At 38.9% G+C, this 22,579-nt stretch overlaps 1 protein-coding gene across 7 annotated transcripts in view; it reads right to left on the bottom strand.

Moving 5' to 3' along the window:
- The window catches only part of LOC122549201 (solute carrier family 66 member 2), a 47,247-nt gene extending 25,696 nt beyond the window's left edge, over positions 1-21,551 (bottom strand). The window contains exons 1-4 of one of the 7 annotated variants that reach the window (XM_043688607.1): positions 21,337-21,551; positions 20,692-21,127; positions 14,842-14,975; positions 12,052-12,096 (exon numbers count right to left, since the gene is read on the bottom strand). In XM_043688607.1, the coding sequence (XP_043544542.1) occupies positions 12,052-12,096; positions 14,842-14,975; positions 20,692-20,900 (388 nt within the window). In that variant the 5' untranslated portion in view covers positions 20,901-21,127; positions 21,337-21,551. The other 6 variants (XM_043688608.1, XM_043688605.1, XM_043688606.1 and 3 more) reach the window with 6 other exon arrangements.
- Between the last annotated feature and the right edge of the window lie 1,028 nt (positions 21,552-22,579).

Here is a 22,579-nt window from a genome sequence, read left to right as displayed (position 1 = left end):
TGAGAACCTTTTTCCACATATGGAGTCAGCTATTATGAGTGGGCATAGCTTTAAATTAAGGGGTGGTAGGTATAGGACAGATGTTTTACTCAGCGAGTCGTGAGTTCATGGAATTCCCTGCCAGTAGCAGTGGTGGACTCTCTCTCTTTATGGGCATTTAAGCGGGCATTGGATAGGCATATGGAGGATAGTGGGCTAGTGTAGGTTAGGTGGGCTTGGATCGGCGCAACATCGAGGGCCGAAGGGCCTGTACTGTGCTGTATTCTTCTATGTTCTATACAGGTGACCATTGCACTACACACACACACACACTTCTATACACACAGACACACACACAGACACACACACACACACAGGCACTCCTATACTCACGGACACACACACTCCCACACGCACCCCCTCACAGACTTAAGACACTCTGCACTCACTACATGCACACATACACTTTCTCACACTCACAACCCCCAACACAGACAGACAGACAGAGACACACACACACACACACAGACAGACAAAGACCCACATGCACACACATTTTGAGAGGTGAATTTGTACTTGCAGGGTTACATTGTACTATGCTCAAAAACTGCATGCATTCATGTAGGACTCTGAGCTCAAAAACTGCATGAATTTATGTAAAACTCCATTATCTCACTTTTTAGATTAGATCTAAACATCATGGCATAGACAGAGAACACAGGGGGCCAACAGCTTCAACATATTGTCTAGCTATCACCATCGTTAACAGCTAACCCGAGAATGCAACGTTTTAAAAAAAAAGGTTTTGTGATTTACACATGAAAGAAGTGAAACTATCACTGTATTCTAACAGATGAAAAGTTTAACAGACAATCAATTTTTCAATGTATAATTTCAGTTACATCACACTGTAAATTTTTGCTATAAATTGTGTGTTAGGATTGAGCCCTCCACTATCACCTGATGAAGGAGCGTCGCTCTGAAAGCTAGTGTGCTTCCAACTAAACCTGTTGGACTATAACCTGGTGTTGTGTGATTTTTAATTTTGACTACTAGTTGACAAATCCTCTATTCATGCTAAATTACCCTCAACAGCATGAGCTCATCTTGAGCACTAATCCTTCACATGACACTTACTGAATACCTCTGGATCTACCACACCTGTTATATCCGCAAAAGAATTTTAATATAAAGTTGTCAAACATAATTCCCTTTTACAGAACCATGCAGACTCTCCCTGAATGTACTGCAATTTCCTAAAGGTTCTACTAGGACCACCTTAACAACAGATTCTAGAAGTCTTCCAGTGATAGTGTTAACTGACATATATAGTCAATACGCTGGGATAATTCTAGAATCTAGGGAATTTTGAAGAATACAATAAATACATCCATTACGCTACAATGCTAGGCAAGGAAGCATGCAAAGTTGATGTGGGTTCTAAAATGGCAAGCTCTTAACTTACTTGAACGATACCAGCCTGTATCATAATTAAGAGCAAAGAGGTTGGTAAAGTTACACATTTCCAGGATAGGACCATAGATTCGTACTCTCATGCACAAAACCAGCCCATGCAAATAGCACCTTTTTTAGAAAGATGCTGTTCTTGAAAACAGAAACCAAATATTAATCATTTTTCTATAAACAAGGGTATGGGTAACTGTAGGCATGCTTTCTGATGTAAGCCAGAGCAGGAAGGACACTCTGCATCCCTTTCATTAATATTGCAAGCACCCACATAGATATATTTCTACTTGTAGATGTAGACAATGAATTAACTGAACATTCTATGCTTACTGATGCATCACTGAGAACAGGCATTTGGCAAATTCTACCAGAGATTCATTTTTACTAGCTTCGAAAACTGAAGCAGCACAAAAGTTCAAATGTACAAGTCAACTTGTGTATCCATAATAATACTAATTCAATGGCACAGATTGAAAGCAGCTACCTTTGCAGCAAATAGCACTGAAGAAGGGCCTGTGCCCGAAACGTCGAATCTCCTGTTCCCTGGATGCTGCCTGACCTGCTGTGCTGTTCCAGCAATAAAGTTTCAGCAAATAGCACAACTGTGCATCGGTCATCTTGCTGACCTACAGTCACTTCTGCTAATCAACAGGTAGCTGGTTCCAGGTCATGAAGATTTGACTGACTTTGTTATAGCCACTTGATCTTCTTGTCATGTCTTTTGTCATCTTAAATCATTGAAAGAGTGCAATAGCATAGTAATTTGTCTGAAGAATCATCCCGTACTGCAGAACCTTTGGAAAATGTTTCTGTACACAGCTTTTGTCAAATTTGTTAGTAGTGATTTTGCTGCTTATCTTAATATTTTAAAAATTATGTAGAGATTCAAATCATGAAACACAACAATTCAGGATACTCATACCCTCAACAGCTGCAAACGAAAGATGTATAAATTTGCAAAACAAGAATTTAAACATTTGTAAAATAAATAATTAAAATACATCTAACATTTGTGATATATAAAACTACATACTAAACGAAGTGTTGCTTGTCTATTGCATCTGCGAGATTTTAAACAGTTCTCATTTAATGCCTGGCATTTATCAGCTGGAACACCATTTGGAGGAATTTGGAGTGACTACGAGCTCCCTGCTATACCATGTTTAATTAGACTGACAATAAAATCAAGTGGGAGTGAATTAGGGGAATGGCACTGCTGAGAAGAATTTTTTTTTCCTCCCCTGAATAAATTGTTATTTTTTGCATTTTCAGTGGTGATCAGGTGGAACCATCAGCCATCCAGTTTCACATAGAACCTAACAGTTTTAAGAAAATACTTAAATCCATGGGACCTTCTCTATATGCACGTGCATTCATCTTCTACATATTTCACTATTTTGCAGCTCAAACTTAATTTTGAGTAGACAAGCAAGAGCCTGGAAGAACACAGCAAGCCAGGCAGCATCAGAAGGCAGAAAAGTCAACATTTTGGGTGTGACCTGAAACTTTAACTTCTCCACCTCCTGATGTTGCTTGGCTTGCTGTGTTCTTCCAATCTCCTGCTGGTCTACCTTGAATTCCAACATCTGCAGTTTTTTTGTCTCAAACTTAATTTTGACCTCCAATAGTTCTAGATAATTCAATGTTGTAGTAAGAAACACTTCTCGTCTGTGCCGAGTTAGATAATATAAGTGAAAGTTGTCCTTAATATTCCTCAGCTGGGGAATAAACTAGGTTTCAGGCTCTGTATTATTATTTAGTATTGTGCAAATCTATGTGCTGACAGGACAGAACTGAGCGTGATACCTTGGTCAAAAAGGCAGTTGGTTGTGATGTTGATAAAAATAATAAATTTAGGCAAGAAAATCATCTCAGTTCTACAGTTAACATGTTATTATGTTTTACATTGTTGCTTTAAGGCTTTATTTTAGAGTTGAAAGTGGGAAAGATACAGCTGCTCCTGACCAATAAAATTTTATTATGTATGTTTAATGTGTATGCTCAGACACGTTGTACTAATTCAATCTGTAAACTGCATTTTACAGCTCAGTTTCAGATCCATTTATAAGATGAAACAGTTTGTCAGAACTGCTAAAAAGAACTGAAGGTTAGATTAATAGAGACAAAGGGATATTCCAACAATATGAAGTATTTAATAATTCTTTACTTGTGCAATGTTGAGGGTTGGTATTCCTCAGTACTAGTTACCTCGGGGCAAATCAATATTGCAGTTGGTCCTCTGACATCCTTTGGCCCCTTATTTGTTTACGCAAAGGAGCCAACTCCGGCTTCAACTGTGGATAATGAACATTTCACGGATGCCCTTAGCCAAGATGGTGAGTTGTTTTATTTCCTTCCTTTCATTTGAGACCTTGGGAGGCCACACAATGCTTGAAAAATAGATGCTGCACAGGTCAATTTAAATCTCACTGTCTTTACTGTATAATTGATTTTTTTAAAATTAGCACAAGTTGTTTATCTTTAAACCACCTTACAGTTTTGCTAGTACTTGGAAGGGCAGATTTCAATTAAAGGTTTTCCAGGCTGGTGATTCAAAAATCAGGGCATATAATCTGAGGATATGTGGCAGGCTATTCAAGACTGAGAATAAGGAGGAATTAGTGGAATTCTCTACCCCACATGGCTGTCAAAGCTCAATCATTGAGCTTTCTGGACAGTAATGTCATCAAGGAACAGAAATACAGTATGTACAAGCGGCATCGAGGGCAGATGATTAGCCATAGTCTAACTGAATAGTGGAGCAGGCTTAACAGGCTAAATGACCTAGTCATGTTCCTAGAGTAGTTGGACTTGCTGTCAAGTCCACTTAGCCATTTGCCACTGATTTGGTGGTTTGGGGAATTAAATGGTAAAAGTTAAGTAGCTGGCAATGACTGAAATTTCCTATTTAAAAAAACTAATAGTATGAACAAAATATTTGAAACTTCTAAAATTGTTCAACTTACTACTAGTACTAGTTCAACTTCTCCACACTCAACATCAAGTCAAAGGATGGTATTCACATCAAAGCATGGTTTAGGTGCAAGCTGAGTTATTACCATGTACAGAATTATAAAAATCATTTTAAAGTTAAAACTTGAAATAGAATTAAAATGGTTAGCAATTCCTTTAAGCAATACTGGATCCATATTTTGATAAAATAGGCCAAGTCATGAAAAATCAAACTTTTAGATACAACATCTACAATGAAAATGCATTCACGTCCATATCATCTGCTTGCATAAAGATAAAACAAGTGTCCTACAATTATACCAATCATTATCAAATACTGACTCCTACAGGATCAAGACTGCATTACATATTTTTTTGTTTGTATTAAATAATGGACTCCAAACAAAAGTTAGAACATAGAACATAGAAAAGTACATGACAGAACAGGCCCTCCCGTCCAAGATGTTGTGCTAAGGATTAATCCTAAATTAAAATAAAATAACCTAACTAACGCACCCCTCAATTCATTGCTGTCCATGTGCATGTCCAGCAATCGCTTGAATGTCCCTATTGACTCTGCTTCCACCACCACTGCTGGCAACGCATGCCATGCATTCACAACTCTCTGTGTAAAGAACCTACCTCTGACGTCTCCTCTATACCTTCCTCCTAACACCTTAAAACTATGACCCCTCGTGCCAGTCAAACGTGTCCTGGGGAAAAGTCTCTGGATATTGACTCTATCCATGCCTCTCATTATCTTGTACACCTCAATCAGGTTACCTCTCTTTCTCCTTCTCTCCAGAGAGAAAAGTCTGAGCTGAGTCAACCTCTCTTTGTAAGACAAGCCCTCCAGTCCAGGCAGCATCTTGGTAAACCTTCTTTGCACCCTCTCCAAAGCCTCCATACTTTCCTATAATAGGGCCACCAGAACTGGACACAATATTCCAAGTGTGGTCTCACCAAGGTTTTATATAGCTGCAAAAAAACTTTGCGGCTCTTAAACTCGATCCACCTGTTAATGAAAGCCAAAACACCATATGCTTTCTTAACAACCCTATCCACTTGGGTGGCAACTTTGAGGGATCTATGTACTTGAACACCAAGATCCTGCTGTTCCAACACATTGTCAAGAATCCTATCTTTAATCCCATATTCAGCATTCAAGTTTGACCTTCCAAAATGCATCACTTCGCATTTATCCAGGTTGAACTCCATTTGCCCAGCTCTGCATCCTGTCAATGTTGCGCTGCAGCCTGCAACAGACACCGATACTCGATACATTTTTGCAATTCTCATTCAGTAATTTTTTGATAATCAAAATTTCAGTTAAATGACTTTTTGTGCCATAAAACATAAAATCTGCATTTATGATGGACAAGTTGACTGTACAGCTTAATATTAACTCTTCCTACAAGTCCCTACTACCGGACAATTGTTTTTACACACTTAATACCTTGCAATTTGAGAAAAATAATTGCGTGCTTTTTGATAGTTTGAATCTCACAGCATGAAATAATCATGCAACTCAGCTTGCCAACAGTATATTCCAATTAAGTTAAAAACTTGCTTTATCCACTTCAATTGTCTTCAAAGTTCAAGTTTATAAATTTTACAGAAGATGCCTTGTTAAATGAAAGATTACCTAAAACCTCATTTAATTCCATTTCACATATTTGATCACAAAATCTATATTAATACTCCATTGCAGTATTGAGGAAATGCAGCAATGTCAAAGGTGCCCATTTTGGATGATTTATTTAACGGAAGCCCTTCTACCCTCTTGGGTGGACCTAAAAGATCACATGACAATATTTCAAAGAACAGCAAAACCAATATTTATCCATCAACCAAAATATCTCAGTTGTTTATGAGAGTTTCTGGTGCATAAACTGGCTGTCATATTTCCTACCTTTAAAAGTTACCACTACTTAATTGCTTTTGGGACATTGGAGATCACAGAAGATATTATATAAATGTAAGCATTTCTTTCTTATTAAAAAAAAAACAAACTTCACCTCTCTCCCCAAAATGCAATAAATGTAAAGCATGGTGTCAGAGCTGCTGGAAACATAGAAATTCGAAGCAGGGTAAACAACTAGTCAAACTCGAATGGTTTAACATCCGATAGGTATCTTACGAGTTGCATCCAATTTGCAATTCAAGCAAAATATTTCAACCTTTTCTCAGAAAATTAAACAGGTTGAAAAGAGAATCAAAATCTCCTCTGACACCATGTACTCCATACTGCACAATCTAAAGCAAACAAGTTTTTACGAGGGACCCAATGTTTACTATAGAGCACAGGGGCATACAGTAATGCAGCACGGAAACAGACCCTTCAGTCCAAGCAGTCCATGCCGAACATAATTCCAAACTGAACTGTCCCACCTGCCTGCTCTTAGCCCATTCCTATCCAAACATTTCTTATTTATGTTCTTATCCAAATGTCTTTTAAACCCACATCCACCACATCCTCAAAGTTCATCCCACACGCAAACCACTGTGTGAAAAAAAATTGCCCCATGCCTTTTATAAATTTCTCCCCTCTCACCCTAAAAATGTGCTCCTTAGTCTTGAAATCCCCTATCCTAGGGAAGAAAAACCACCTACCATTCACCTTATCTATACTCCACATGATTTTATTAATCTCTATAAGGTCACCTCTCAACCTCCTATGCTCCAGTGAAAAAGAGTCTCAGTCTATCCAACTTTTCTTTAAAACTCATGAACCATTCCATACTTGGCAACATCCTGGTAAATCTGTTCTGTTATGAAGAAGTGGGTGTACTGTACCTTTAAGAAAGCTAGCAGAACTACCTGACAGCACTAAATGTTCTGAACAAGATATAATGTAACCTTTTGGTCCAGCAGCTAGTGTAGCTGGTTGCCTGGGGACAAAAACGAATTTGAATTAGGCCAATCAGTTTAAATTATACCCCAAAACAAACCAAACTCCAATCAAGTTTGAATTTAGTATATTGACAATACTTAAAGCCAATGACATAATCAGATGCTTTGCGGGTAGAAGATCAGTAAAAATTGAACAGTTAGAACATAGAACAATACAGCGCAGTACAGGCCCTTTGGCCCTCGATGTTGCGCCGATCCAAGCCCACCTAACCTACACTAGCCCACTATCCTCCATATGCCTATCCAATGCCTGTTTAAATGCCCATAAAGAGGGAGAGTCCACCACTGCTACTGGCAGGGCATTCCATGAACTCATGACTCGCTGAGTTGAGGGAGAACTGTCAGAAGACCAACAAATGTAGGCTGCTGGTCAGAACTCTGAGAGGTACCTATCTAGAGAAGGAGCTTGCACAGAGAAAAACATTAACACCGACCTTAAGAGCAAATCTACAAAGGAAGATAGATTGTGATAGTGACCACAATTTGGTTATGTTTACTTTAGCGATGGAAAGTAATAGGTATATACTGTAGGGCAAGAGTTTTAGATGGGGGAAGGCAAATATTAATCAATTAGGCAAGAGTTAGGATGCATTGGATAGGGAAAGAAACTGTAGAGGATGGGCACAATTGAAATGTGGAGTTTATTCAAGAAACAACTACTGTGTGTCCTTGATAAATATGTAACTGTCAGATAGGGAGGAAGTGGTCGATCGAGGGAGCCGTGGTTTACTAAAGACATTGAATTGCTTGTCAAGAGGAAGAAGGCAGCTTATGTTAGAATGAGACTTTCTAACATAAGGATCAGTTAGAGCACTTGAGAGTTACAAGTTAGCCAGGAAAGACCTAAATGAGAGAGCTAAGAGCCAGGAGGGGACACTGAAGTCTTTGGCAGATAGGATCAAGGAAAATTGTAAAGCTTTCTATAGGTATATCAGAAATAAAAGAATGACAGACTAGAGTAAGATTAGAGCCGAAGGATACTGCAGATTACAGAGGGACATAGATAAGTTGCAGAGCTGGGCTGAGGGGTGGCAAATGGAGTTTAATGCGGAAAAGTGTGAGGTGATTCACTTTGGAAGGAGCAACAGGAATAAAGAGTACTGGGCTAATAGTGTAGATGTGCAGGGAGAGCTGGGTGTCCAGGTACATAGATCCCTGAAAGTTGCCACCCAGGTTGATAGGGCTGTTAAGGCAGCATATGGTGTGTTCGTTTTTATTGGTAGAGATTGAGTTTCGGAGCCACAAGGTCATGTTGCAGCTGTACAAAACTCTGGTGTGGCTGCACTTCGAGTATTGCGTCCAGTTCTGATCACCGCATTATAGGAAGGGGTTCAGAGGAGATTTACTGGGATATTGCCTGGTGTGGAAGGAAGGTCTGAGAAAAGGCTGAGGGACTTGAGGCTGCTTTCATTAGAGAGACGGTTGAGAGGTGACTTAATTGAGACATAAGATAAGAGGGTTAGATAGGATGGACAGTGAGGGCCTTTTTCCTTTGAAGGCGAGCACACAGGGACATAGCTTTAAATTGAGGGGTGACAGATATAGGACAGATATCAGAGGTAGTTTCTTTATTCAGAGTAGTAGAGGTGTGGAACGACTTGCCTGCAATAGCAGTAGGCTCATCAACTTTAAGAGCATTTAAATGGTCATTGGATAAACATATAGATGAAAATGGAATTGTGTGGGTTAGATGGGCTTCAGATTGGTTTCACAGGTCAGTGCTACATCGAGGGCCGAAGGGTCTGTACTGCACTGTAATGTTCTATGTTCTAAGATCTCCAGAATTTCCTCTTCTGCAATATGAACTGTTTTTAAAACATAATTTTGTTTTTATTTCCCAGAGTTCTCTAACTCTATTTCTTTCTCCACAGTAAAAACTGACATGAAACATTAATATCTCTCCCATCTTCTGGGGTTCGACACAAAAATGATCTCTTTGATCTTTAAGGGGCCGTACCCTCTCTCTAGTTACCCGCTCACTCTTAATGTAGTTGCAGAATCACTTTAGATTATTTTTAACCTTATCTGCCAATGCTACCTCACGTTGCCTCTTTGCTTTCCTGATTTCCTTCTTAAGGATGGTCCTAAACTACAAGATGCAAATCTTGTCCTGGGAAGTATTGAGTCAACCTGCCTGCTAACTGTTTACTTAACATTAACTGGTACATTCTCTATAACAATTCTACCAGAGTTCACTGGCAAAACAATCAAGACGTCCCTCTCATACAACATAAATGTGTCTTTCCCTGAAATCGGTTTTCTTGCAAATTGTTCTGAGGAGCGCAAAACATAAAGCTTTGGCAATGTGAGTTTTTCCAGCAATATTCAAGTTCGAACTAGCTTAAAATAATGCTTAATGAAATGAATGCTAAATTAGCATATAAATCTAGAGATGCTGGGCCTCTCATTTCTACATTTTAGCAGCAAACAGAAGGTTAAAACAAACAAAAACTTCACAACGACCATAGAACAGAGCAATTAAGTAAAAACAAAGGTGAATAGAAAAATAGAAATAAACTTTCACTCTATCCATATTAGTACTAACAGTGGTAAATTTCTCTGTGGGCTTACAAAAACAAAGGAGCTCTCTACATAAACTGTAAAAGGATTAGGTATCTTCTACTTCATACCAGCTTGTTTAAAGTACAAATTTTCAAATTGGGGGAATTTTATTGCAGTCATTAGAGAATCCAATTGGTTGACAATGTCATTACATTTCTGTATTTGTTGACTTACTAGCATGTTGTTTCTGTCACTGTACACAAATGAAAAGTAGTGTAACAGCAGCAATGTTTTCTTTTGAGTAGTCAAAAGGGATAACAAAGCTGCATTCATATTTGCAAGGTTTGCGTATGGTGGTTTGAAAGCTGGTTACATCTGAGAAAACGGGTTTGATGTTAAAGGCTCAGAGTTAATCCATTCGAAAACAACAAAAAAATCACTATTGCAGTGCCCTGCCTAGGATTTCTACACTCAGTGTATGTTTTAAATAAGCAGTATTTCATAATATATCGCACAACTGTATTCAACCTGCAAATCTTCAATAAGTCAATGTAAAATTTGCAAAAATTCACTTCATTAAAATTAGATCACTAGAACAATTAGGTTTTCCCACTGCAATATTCCTGAAGCTTACAAGGAAAACATAAAACTGATTCAGTGTCACCAACGCAACAAGGTCAGCAAATTCTGTTCTCCACTGCAACCCTATTTTGTCAAAAAGCTTGCAAGGTTATAGAGGGGTTGTCACAAAATAAGTCATGCTACTGGCTTGCTGCCAATTTGTCACATTCTCACTAACAAATGAGCTCCTGAAGGAGACAAGTGAGGACACAGATTTTAGTTGAACTACATACTTAAAATATCCCAAGATACAACACAAAAAGCGCCAAGATTAATTGTATTAACAATGCTAAATTATTGAATAGTAATAATATCAGAGCTGAAACTGTGTTGCTGGAAAAGTGCAGCAGGTCAGGCAGCATCCAAGGAGCAGGAGAATCGACGTTTCGGGCATGAGCCGCATGCCCGAAACGTCGATTCTCCTGCTCCTTGGATGCTGCCTGACCTGCGCTTTTCCAGCAACACATTTTCAGCTCCGATCTCCAGCATCTGCAGTCCTCACTTTCTCCTAGTAATAATATCATCCAAGACAAATAAATGTCATGTCTTTTAAAATATCATATTCAAATATTATCCTTTCCAGAACAATCTGAGAACCCTTGAATACATCAAAAGTGCACACTATTTTGCATCTCAACTGAATTTTGTTAATTCTTCTTAAATGTCTGTGGTCTATTAGAATGATAAGGTATTGGACAAATACATACTCCTTAAAATTACATTTTTTTTTAAAAGTATATATTACACTGTTTTTATCAATATTTAAAATATATAATTCAATTACTTGGCTGGCTCAATCAACATGTTCCAAACTGGTTAACAACTTTATACCATTTTCAAACTTTAAAAATAGCACGAGTGCAAATCTGTGTCAAGTCTGCAAATTTTAAAAAGTTACTCTTTATCAATTTGCAGACTTGACATAGAAGTCATCTGATAGAATAGAAAGTAATTTGCAATCATTTCATGAAATCACATGGTAAGCTATGCTATTGTGGGTCGACAAAGGCCATTTGATACCTACATCTTCAAATTCAACTTAAATTGAAAACTGTCACTTGTTTACAATAGACAGCTTTGTGAATAATATTTTAAGTTGCTTTCCTTGTAGCCAGGACAGCAAATGTGAATAAAATCTCTCAAAATAAATAACCACAACTGCCAGAATATCATGTATCCTTGGCCTAAAACACATTCAAAACAGAGACTAAATTGAATGTGATATAATACAAAATTTAATGGCATCTTCAACACTTAACTGTCTTGGCTGAGTTTGCATAGGCACGTAAAACTCAATTTTTTAAAAAAATCACTATAATTAAGACTTTGGAATGCGCAAACCCATCACATTGAGCAGAGGAAGAAAGAATCAAATTATGTATTGACATGTTCAGTATTCCATTACCAGCATGTTCAAAGCCTTGAATGTTCATAATGGTCTAACCACCCTCATTTTATTTCAATTTGTACAGATACTCCTGTCTAATGCAAAGAGGCTGCGCGCACCAAGTCTTCGCTACTCAAAAACATTCATGCAAAATGAAAATTGGAAAAAAAATGCAGACTCAAATGGGATAAATCTTGAGACATGTACATGCTACATGGGTGTATACATACCCAGAAAGAACTTCCTAGGAGTTTTGACTTCTTCATCTTTATTGTCTGTTAACACAGACCAAAAGCCAGAAAGAAAAGACAAGAGGCAAAATTGATTTTGATTTAGCCCAGTATTTTTAAGGAATCACCGTATACCGATACTTTTGCTGAAACAGCAGAGATGTTAGTAAAGCATATATATCTAAGACTAGAAATACATATTACCCCTCTCCACATCTAGAAGAAATTTTAGCAGTACAACCTTTCGATGATATGGTTGTGACTGTCGTCGATTTTCAGACGAGACAAGAGTACAACAGTTTAAAATAAGCACACAACACGTTGTAGTAATAAAAAATGGGACATTTTGTTGTGAAAATTACACTTCAATCTCTTTTAACTTTAAATGCTTTAGTAACAGCATGAACCAGCACTGGACCAGGAACATTAAACTGAAAATATAGTTGAGGAACTGCAACAGTCTGAATTCAGACAGTTGCCAAGTTGAGATGTGTTTTATATTTGCTTCATTTTCTCATCTTTCAGAAAATATCCATGGTTTGCCCACATCCTTCCAATCTTTAGCTGCTAGTTACAGCACAATGTACTCTGAGTCAAAATTATCCGACCTCTACCTGCCCTCCAAGCCTTCCTGACTATAATGTGGTAGAGTCATCCAAAGACAACCTACATCAAGCTAACTGGCAGCAGAGCACCAAGAAGTCATGTAGAGGATTAGTACCATGAAGCTAGACAGGTGCAAAGAACAGAAGTCAGTAATGGCCCTTGATCCTGACTACTATCTGGCCATCAGGCTTGAAAGTGATATTCCCAAAGGTGAGAAAACATAAGTAAATTCATTATCTAGGCACAAATGATATATTCTTGATTGTGAACTACCAAAGGACACATTATTAAGAGAAGCATATTGCAGATTAAGTAGATCAATGAATTATTATAAGGGGTAAAATGTCATTCCCAAATTCAGACATCTTTACCCTCCCTTATTGGATTGCATCGTTTTTTCTTTAATTGCTGACATTTGTGTGAAGATAAATCTCACTTGATACACATCCTTTCAAAAAGGAAGCTTATCTAATAGGAGTCAAATCAATTTAAAACAAGATTATTTTAGAAGTCTCTGAACTGAGACTAGTAAATAACTACACTGTTCAACATCCAGCTCCTCTGTTCCAATGTTTCTTTAATTTCTGCCCTCTTATAAGTATTATATTTTCCACATAAATGAATGCAATTTGAGGAACTAAATTTAAATCTGCAGAACCTCACATTTGCAATCTTTAATATTCTGAACAAAAATATACTTGGTCTTGGATCAAAGCATGCTCTGGGAATATTATTCAGTTAGATACAATGCAAGCAATACTGACTTAGAGGGCAGAATGATTTATCTTTAATCTAGAATCATTGTTACAAGTCAAATTTTATCAATACCCAATATTTAATGTTGCACTCTTCAAATAGGAAAGGACAAGGTTGCAGGGGACACACCAGAGTCTAATGATGATTTACATTAATCTATGATATAAATCTTTTTTTTAAATTACAGGATGCAGTTTTGTACATTTCTCTATGAACACTACCCTGGAGTTAATTTACTGGTTGAAACTACATGTTTTGTTCTTAATTTAAAGCTTTGCAGAAGCTAATGCCCTCAAGTCAGTGTTGCCAGATTTGCAGCATTTAAAGCAACACACAAACATGACTTTTGTTTGGCATAAATAGTCAGCATCTGCTACCTTCTCCCCATCACAACTGCTAATATCTGAACGGAATATTTAGCTTTAGGAATGCTGAAAAGTTGGGATGATATTTGGCACATACCAAGGTAGGGCTGAATTTCCTCCTACAATCCCTTCCAAAACAAGAATAAATTGCTAATGCTCAATAATACTTTTTCGAAGGCGAAGAAAAGGCAACTCAAGAATTGGTGGTAGTGGGGGGTGTGTGTGTGCGCGCATGCGCATACATGCGTCCAGTGGAGAAAAGAGAGAGAGAAAAAGGAAGAATGAGAAGTGCTGAGAGACAAGAAGAACAATTGAGCCTCTTACTTTCACATTCTGGCAATTTAGCACACATAATTTTGCTACATTGAAAACCAGCACAATTGCAGTAAGTTTGTTCAATTTCAGTAGATACAACTATAGGATCTGGCTCACCAACCATGTAAGACCACAGAATTCATGACCAGTGACATGGAATTTCCTAGGTAGACAATTATACTCAGTAGTGAGTGATGGCTGATGATGACGAAGGTTTAAAAGTGTGTTTTGAACGAGGTTAGGTTGGTGCAGTCCTTTTGTATGGACTTTGCTTCTCAAATGTATTTCGTCCCTGATACCCCACCCCGCCAAAGTAAATTATAAAGTGTTTCAATTGAGGTTAAGTACAAATAGGTGGAGGGCATCATTTGGGTTATCAAGCACCCTAGAAAGATAGTTGGTTCAAGTTCCACATGCCCTGGCAACATGTATATGTCTGAAATGGTTGAATTTTTTTAAATTTTACTTCATGATTAACTCTGATTTCTTCCTTCACAAATGGCTATTAAGAGTGTAATGCTCAGCACCCTTACCTTGTCTTGAACATGAAAGTAGCATAGTGTGACTGAATCAGAACTGGCAGCTCAGGAAAATAATTCTAAAATTGCTATATTGTCTAAATTTTTTTAATATTTTCAAAATGGAACCTGGTTTATCTGATTTTTTTATCACAAAAAAAAGATTTTGTCTCGTTTAAACATTTTCAAATTGCTGGTGTTCAGGCTGCCTATATTTGATTGTCACTAACCTGTAAAGGCACGGCGTCGTGTTGTGAGTTCACTGGCTACACGAACAGCAGTACATAACTTCAACATCACCAGCATGGTAATGATCATGATTATACTTTGTAATAAAAGGGGTGGTTCAAAGTACCTTCCAAACCTTAAGAAAAGAGAGAATACATTAGATTCACAATTCAAACTACACAATTTATTTTAAACAAACTATCCTTATAACATTATTAAAAATGTATGAATACTTATAACTTAATCAGATATACATAGAATTAAATGGAATCTAGGTATTAAAACAGTCATTTGGACCATTTATCATTCTCCCATTCGAAATCTTCCCAAATCTCTCCATTCCCTTATTCAATGTCCAGCTTTTCATTAAATGTCATACAACAAGTCTGCCTGCTTAAACCAGTCCAACATTCATCACAAATGTATGAAAAAAAACTTTCAAATTATTTGTTTAGTTTGTGAACATCCTTATATTTAATAATTTTATTTTTTCACCTCAACACTAGCAAATTATTTTATAATTACATTCATTAAAAAAAAAACAATGTCACTAAATAACTCTGGGCATAAGGTATTGTGTGAAGCAACCTAGCACTGTTAGCTCACAACATCAGGGCCCCAGGTTTGATTCCAACTTTGGGAAACTCTCTGTATGGAGTTAGCCCATTCTCCCCATTTCTGTATCAGCCAGGTGCTCCAGTTTCCTCCCACAGTCCAAAGGTGTGCAGATTAGGTGGATGGACCATGCTAAATTGCCCCAGAGTGATCAAGGATGTGCAGATTAGGTGGGTTAGCTATGGTGAAAACCCTATTCAGAGTTACAGTGATGAGGCAGAGTCTGGGTGAGATGCTCTTAGGAGGGTCAGTGCAGGCTTGATAAGCTGAATGGTTTCTTTTCGTACTGCACAGATGCTATGATTGTTGATCCAACTGATTTTGGGCAAGAAAATTTTAACAACAGGGTTGCAGATTGTTGGCACTGCAAATAAATAATATGTTGAATGATTTTAAAGACAGGCATAGTTTGATTTTTTTTTGCTGACTTTACCAAATGATTTGTTGAGCTTATATGCGAAGTGTGTACTGCAGACAGGAATTAAACATGCCTATGGAAGTGTAAGCTAACCAGGAGATAAATATGCTCTAGGATGCCCTAATGTCTATTTGTAAAATTTCACTGTCACCTCATTCAAATTAAGCGCAACCTGAATATTATGCCTATACATAACCACTCCTACACTATCTGACTGCAGCAATTACTCCAAAACACAATCTTTATTAAATTCTGCTCTGGGCCAGGCCTTGGCAATGTGTTGCACCCAACACATGTCCATCCGGATCTTGCACTGCACACTCTGTAGCACACTGTAATTTGCACTGTCCCAAAGTTTACTGCCAAAATAATGGGGAGTGAAGCCAAATACTTGATCTGTGGAAAAAAACCCAGCAATTTACAGTGAGGAAGACATGAAAAACTGTTGGATGACATCCTGCAAAAAATAATTTGTCATCACGCTCCCTGTAAATATTCTTAATCAATCTGTACAGAAATGTTTTGAAATGTCTTGGACAGCTGGCACTATAATCTGGACAATCTTAATAAGGACACTACCCTTGCGTCAGAAGGCCCTAACTTTGCGTAACCAAGAGAAATTACTGCATTGGTTTTGTAAAAACTAATTAAACTCATCGCAGTACATTAAGGCTAGTATTTAATGGCGTAAAGACTATTAATGGGGCCTTAATGTTTCCAATGGTCTTCCACTAACTAGCAATTATATAAAAAACACAGCAAGTGCTACATGAGCACACTAGTAGTATTGATGGGTTAGTGTCATAGAGATATGCAGCACAGAAACAGACCCTTCGGTCCACCTTGTCCATGCCGACCAGACATCCTAAGCTAATCTAGTCCCATTTGCCAGTATTTGGCCCATATCGCTCTAAACCCTTTCTAATCATATACCCATCCAGATGCCTTTTGGATGTTGTAACTGTACCAGCCTTCACAACTGGCAGCTCATTCCAGGGAAAAGACCTTGTCTATTTACCCCATCCATCTCCTCGTGATTTTATAAACCTCTATAAGGTCACTCCTCAGCCTCCAACACTCTGGGGAAATTAGCCCGAGTATATGCAGCCTTTCCCTATAGCTCAAACCTTCTAAACCCTGGCAACATCCGTGTAAATCTTTTCTGAACCCTTTCACGTTTCATAACATCCTTCCTATAACAGGGAGACCAGAATTGCATGCAGTATTCCAATAATGATCTAACAGCCACAACATGACCTCCCAACTCCTATACTCAATGCTCTGACCAATAAAGGCAAGTATACCAAACACCTTCTCACCTATCCTATCTATCTAGGAGAATATTTTAGAGGAGAAGAATGAGATACAAGATATTAAACTAGAAAGGATCGAGGTTTGTAAGTATTATCAATTCCAGAAGGAGTGAAAGTAGATAAGTCCCCTGGGCCGGATGGAATTTATCAGAGGGTTCTCTGGGAAGCTAGGGAGGTAGTGTTAGAGCCTTTAGCTTCGATCTTTGAGTCGTCATTGTCTACAGGTTTAGTACCAGAGGACTGGAGGATTACAACTGTTGTGCCCTTGTTCAAGAAGGGCAGTAGAGATAACCCAGGTAATTATAGATCAGTGAGCCTTACGTCTGTTGTAGGAAAAGTTTTGGAAAGGATTATAAGAGATAGGATTTATAATCATCTAGCAAGCAACAATTTGATTGCAGATTTCGTCAGGGCAGGTCATGTCTCACAAACCTGAGTTTTTTGAGAAGGTGATCAAGCGTGCGGATGAGAGTGGGGCAGTTGACGTGGTGTACATGGATTTCAGTAAAGCCTTTGATAAGGTTCCACATGGCAGGCTGTTGGAGAAAGTGCAGAGGCATGGGATTGAGGGTGATTTAGCAGTTTGGATTAGACATTGGCTTTCTGTAAGAAGGCAGCGAGTGGGGGATGATGGAAGATATGGAGTCCAGTTACTAGTGGTGTGCCACAACGATCTGTTTTGGGACCACTGCTGTTTGTAAATGCCATTTTTATAAATGACTTAGACGCAGTCATAGGTGGATGGGTTAGTAAGTTTGCAGATGACACTAAAGTCGGTGGAGTAGTGGACAGTGTGGAAGTGTATTGCAGGTTGCAGAGGGACTTGGATAAACTGCAATATTGGGCTGAGAGGTGGCGAATGGAGTTCAATGAAGAAAAATGTGAGGTGATTCACTTTGGAAGAATAACAGGAAAGCAGAATACTGGATCAATAGAAATATTCTTGATAGTGTGGATGTGCAAAGGGATCTTGGAGTCCATGTACATAGATCCCTGAAAGTTGCCACCAAAGTTGATAGTGCTGTTAAGGTATACGGTGTGTTAGGTTTTATTGGTAGAGGGATTGAGTTCCAGAGCTGTAATGTCATGCTGCAACTATACAAAACGCTAGTGTGGCTGCACTTGGAATACTGTGTGCAGTTCTGGTCGCCCCATTACAGGAAGGATGTGAAATCATTGGAAAAGGTGCAGAGGAGATTGACCAGGATGTTGCCTGGTCTGGAGGGAAGGTCTTATGAGGAAAGGCTGAGAGACTTGGGTCTGTTCTCACTGGAAAGAAGGCAGCGAAGAGGGGATTTGACAGAGACATATACGATGATCAAAGGATTAGATAGGGTAGACAGGGAAAGTCTTTTTCCTACGATGAGGACCTCAGCTTGTATGAGGGAGCATAACTACAAATTGAGAGGTAATAGATTTCAGACAGACATCAGAGGCAGGTTCTTTACTCAGAGAGTAGTAAGGGCATGGATTGCCCTGCCTGCCAATGTAGTTAACTCAGCCACATTAGAGAGATTTAAACAATTCTTGGATAAGCACATGGATGATGATGGGATAGTGTAGGGAATGGGCTTAGATTAGTTCACAGGTCGGCACAACATCGAGGGCCGAAGGGCCTGTTCTGCGCCATATTGTTCTCTGTTCTATCTACCTGCGACTTCGTTTTCAAGAAACTATGAACCTGCACTTCAAGGTCTCTTTGTTCAGCACCACTCCCTAGGACCTTACCATTAAGTGTATACGTCCTGCCCCGATTTGTCTTTTCAAACTGCAGCACTTCACATTTATCTAAATTAAACACCATATGTCAATGAACCTGCACTTCAAGGTCTCTTTGTTCAGCACCACTCCCTAGGACCTTACCATTAAGTGTATACGTCCTGCCCCGATTTGTCTTTTCAAACTGCAGCACTTCACATTTATCTAAATTAAACACCATATGTCACTCTTCAACTCATTGGCCCATCTGATCAAGATCCCTTTGTACTCTGAGGTAACCTTCCTCACTGTCCACTACACCTGCAATTTTGCTGACATCTGCAAACTTACTAACCATACCTCTTATGTTCACATCCAAATCATTTATATCCAGCATCGACTGTAGATTTTAGGTCAGAGTGAAATTAATACTCAACTCCTTTCAGTATGTCAGAGTTATTACGTTTCCACCCTGCCAAAGTATACAGGTTCACTCATTGGCAAGTATATTAATTCCAGAAGCCACACATACTTTATGGTAATTTAAACTATGTTGCTTTAGCATGTAGACAGCAAATCACATCTACTTCCTGAATTTAAAGAACTACAAAGCAACCTGAACTCTGGGCAGGAAGCAGTCTGATTCACATGGCTGTTATTCTCTATGAAAGCATGCGTTCAGTGATCTTCGTTTAAATAGTTTAATGTCTCATCCCTGTTTTCTAATGCACCATGGCTTCACTCCTTCTGATATCTGGAGTTTTCTCCAACCACACAACCCCTGTTATTATAACTCTGGCCTGGTGCAACTCCAATTTGAATCATTCCACCACTAGCAGGCCAGCCTTCAGTTGTCTAGGCCCCAAGCTCTGGAACATCTTCATTCACTTCAAACTACTCTGACTGTCTCCTTCAGGACTCTCCTTAAAACCCATCTCTTTGATCAAGCTTTGTCGTCTGAACTAACCCCTTTTGTTGTCCAAATCATATGTTGTTTTAGAACTCCCTGCAAAGTGCATTGGGATTTTTATTACAGTAAAAGATGCTATGTAAATTATTGTTGTTTTTGTTGACATCAAAGCTATTATTTTAGGGTTTTGCTAGCTATTCAAATTTTTATATCTTATTACAGGTAGATGAGGAAATGAACTACTAACTCTGTCACTGACTAGGTTCACCATTGCCTTTGTCACACTGTTATCAATTAATTATTTCAGCAGTTTGAGACAATTAATTACAGCTTAAAAGGGGAATAAATCCAGCTCACTGATATGCCCAGATCCAACAATTTCTGGGCAATCACAGGAATTCATCACTTGAAGATTCACAACAGTCGAGCTTATGTTTAATAACATCAATGTAGCAAATTTCGGGTCAGTTTACCATGCTTCAACTTTATATTCTGATGATAAAACATTTTACAGTCAGTGGTACAAATTGAACATTGCCTAGTAACTCCTAGTCTCAAAGATGATTAAATGAGAGTTATGATTCCCCAACCCCCAAAATCCTATTAAAAAACACTTTCCACTGCACATATAAAGTAGCGTCTTCATATACAGAAGTGTAATTAAACTCTGTAACTAAACTTCTCAAAGATTGCCAATCTTTCTTTTAAAGATTAAAAACTCAATTCAGTTGAGTAGGATTAGCCACAATGCCATCCCACAACTTCATGTTTTCCTGGTACTGTAAGAAATACTGTTACATTTGTCAAATTGACAGTTCGAAAGTATTTGGTTAAACCAGTTCGCCCAGCATGATCGGAAATTAGCGAAGGGTTCGTTACAAACGGAAAGCGGACTTACCAAAATAATATCCTCAATATATTAGCCACAAGCAACACCAAGCAAACGTAGATGGAGAACCCCTCTGCATTCTGTGTGCGCTTGATATCCCTGTATTGAGGAATGTAGGGCACTACTCCACCAAACATCATTGCCACCGCTGCAATCCAAGAAGCCAGTTTACCGACAGGGAGGGCGAACTGCTTAAGGGAGCTCAGACCCTCTTCCATGTTCGTGGAAAAATAAATCCCGGCCAGGCGGCCAAGAGGAACGTTTGGCCTCCTCAGTCACCAAAGCCGCCAGCTTCAGCCGCCTGCTGCATTGCTGTGCAAGAGGTCCTGGAAACGGCTTGAAACGGCGCTGTAGTTGGTGGAATGAAATGTGAGCAGTGGAGTGCCCGTCCCAGCTCTGCTGATGTCACCCAAACATCCGGATTTCCTCAATGCCACGCCGACAACTGAAATGTAAAAATAAATTGAAATGCGCTCGTCTCTCTTCCTGATTCTTTTTTTAAAATTAAATGCATCATTTAATCCCACCTACGACGGAAAGAGAGTGAAGAAATGTTTTAATTGATTGCAAGGGGTCCACGTGATGTCTCCTCACTAATAGATATACGAAGCTGCAAAATAAGGCATTTCACACAAGTTCGAGGGACACACGTACAGCAGAGAAATGATCCGACAAGAAGTTAACTTATCATTCCTGCTTCACCCTCTCTCCACACCCCAACACAATAAAAGTATATAGACTGCGAGATAAGAATGTTATAGGAAGCCATAAGTCCTGATATTGTGGAGTACGTTTCTCATTCCGTGCTGTGCTACCTATTCTTATCTTGCACTAATACACAGTGAAAACATTCTAACTTTCCAGAGAACACTGACTCAAGAATGATGGGCGGAAGGAAACCATAATATGTAAATAAGGTGGTACACAAATGTATAACTATTATCCCCCAACACCTGGTCAGACGGTGACTTTATTCAAGCTTTAAATTAACTTTCGTCTTCAGCAACGCCAATAGCAGAAGTCAAAACATAATTGCTACCCCTGCTTATGGTCATGTCATACCATTCCCACCGCTGCTTCCAAGCTACACATCAATTCCACAATCTTTCCTACGTGAGTCCACCTTAACTGGGAAGAGTCAATATTCCATACTGTAACAGCAAATAGAAAATCGTGCTGAGTTTCAGATTCCTAGTCAACATGGAACCTTGGATTAGGTTGAACAGCCACATCCTTCACACCTGGACAGTCGAATGGGGTGATATTCATAGAGTCATAGACATATACAGTGTGGAACCTGTTGATGTCGACCAGATATCCCAACCCAACCTAGTCCCACCTGCCAGCACCAGGCCCATATCCCTGCAAACCCTTCCTATTCATATACCCATCCAAATGCCTCTTAAATGTTGCAATTGTACCAGCCTCCACAACTTCCTCTGGCAGTTCATTCTATACATGTACCACCCTCTGCGTGAAAATATTACCCTGTAGGTCTCTTTTATATCTTTCCCCTCTCACTCTAAACCTATGTCCTTTAGTTCTGGACTCCCCGACCCCAGGGAAAAGACTTTGCCTATTTACCCTATCCATGCCCCTCAATTTTGTAAACCTCTATAAGGTCACCCCTCAGCCCCGATGCTCCAGGGAAAACAGCCCCAGCCTGTTCAGCCTCTCCCTATAGCTCAAATCCTCCAATCTTGGCAATATCCTTGTAAACCTTTTCTGAACCCATTCAAGTTTCACAACATCTTTCCGATAGGAAGGAGATCAGGATTGCACGTAATATTCCAACAGTGGCCTAACCAATGACCTGTACAGCCGCAACATGACCTCTCAACTCCTGTACTCAATACTCTGACTAATAAATGAAAGCATACCAAACACCTTCTTCACT

The sequence above is a fragment of the Chiloscyllium plagiosum genome, chromosome 4 (genome assembly GCF_004010195.1).
Source record: "Chiloscyllium plagiosum isolate BGI_BamShark_2017 chromosome 4, ASM401019v2, whole genome shotgun sequence".
NCBI classification, from domain to species: Eukaryota; Metazoa; Chordata; class Chondrichthyes; order Orectolobiformes; family Hemiscylliidae; genus Chiloscyllium; species Chiloscyllium plagiosum.
The sequence above is the reverse complement of the archived record's forward strand: the minus strand, read 5'-3'. Positions and strand labels throughout refer to the sequence as shown.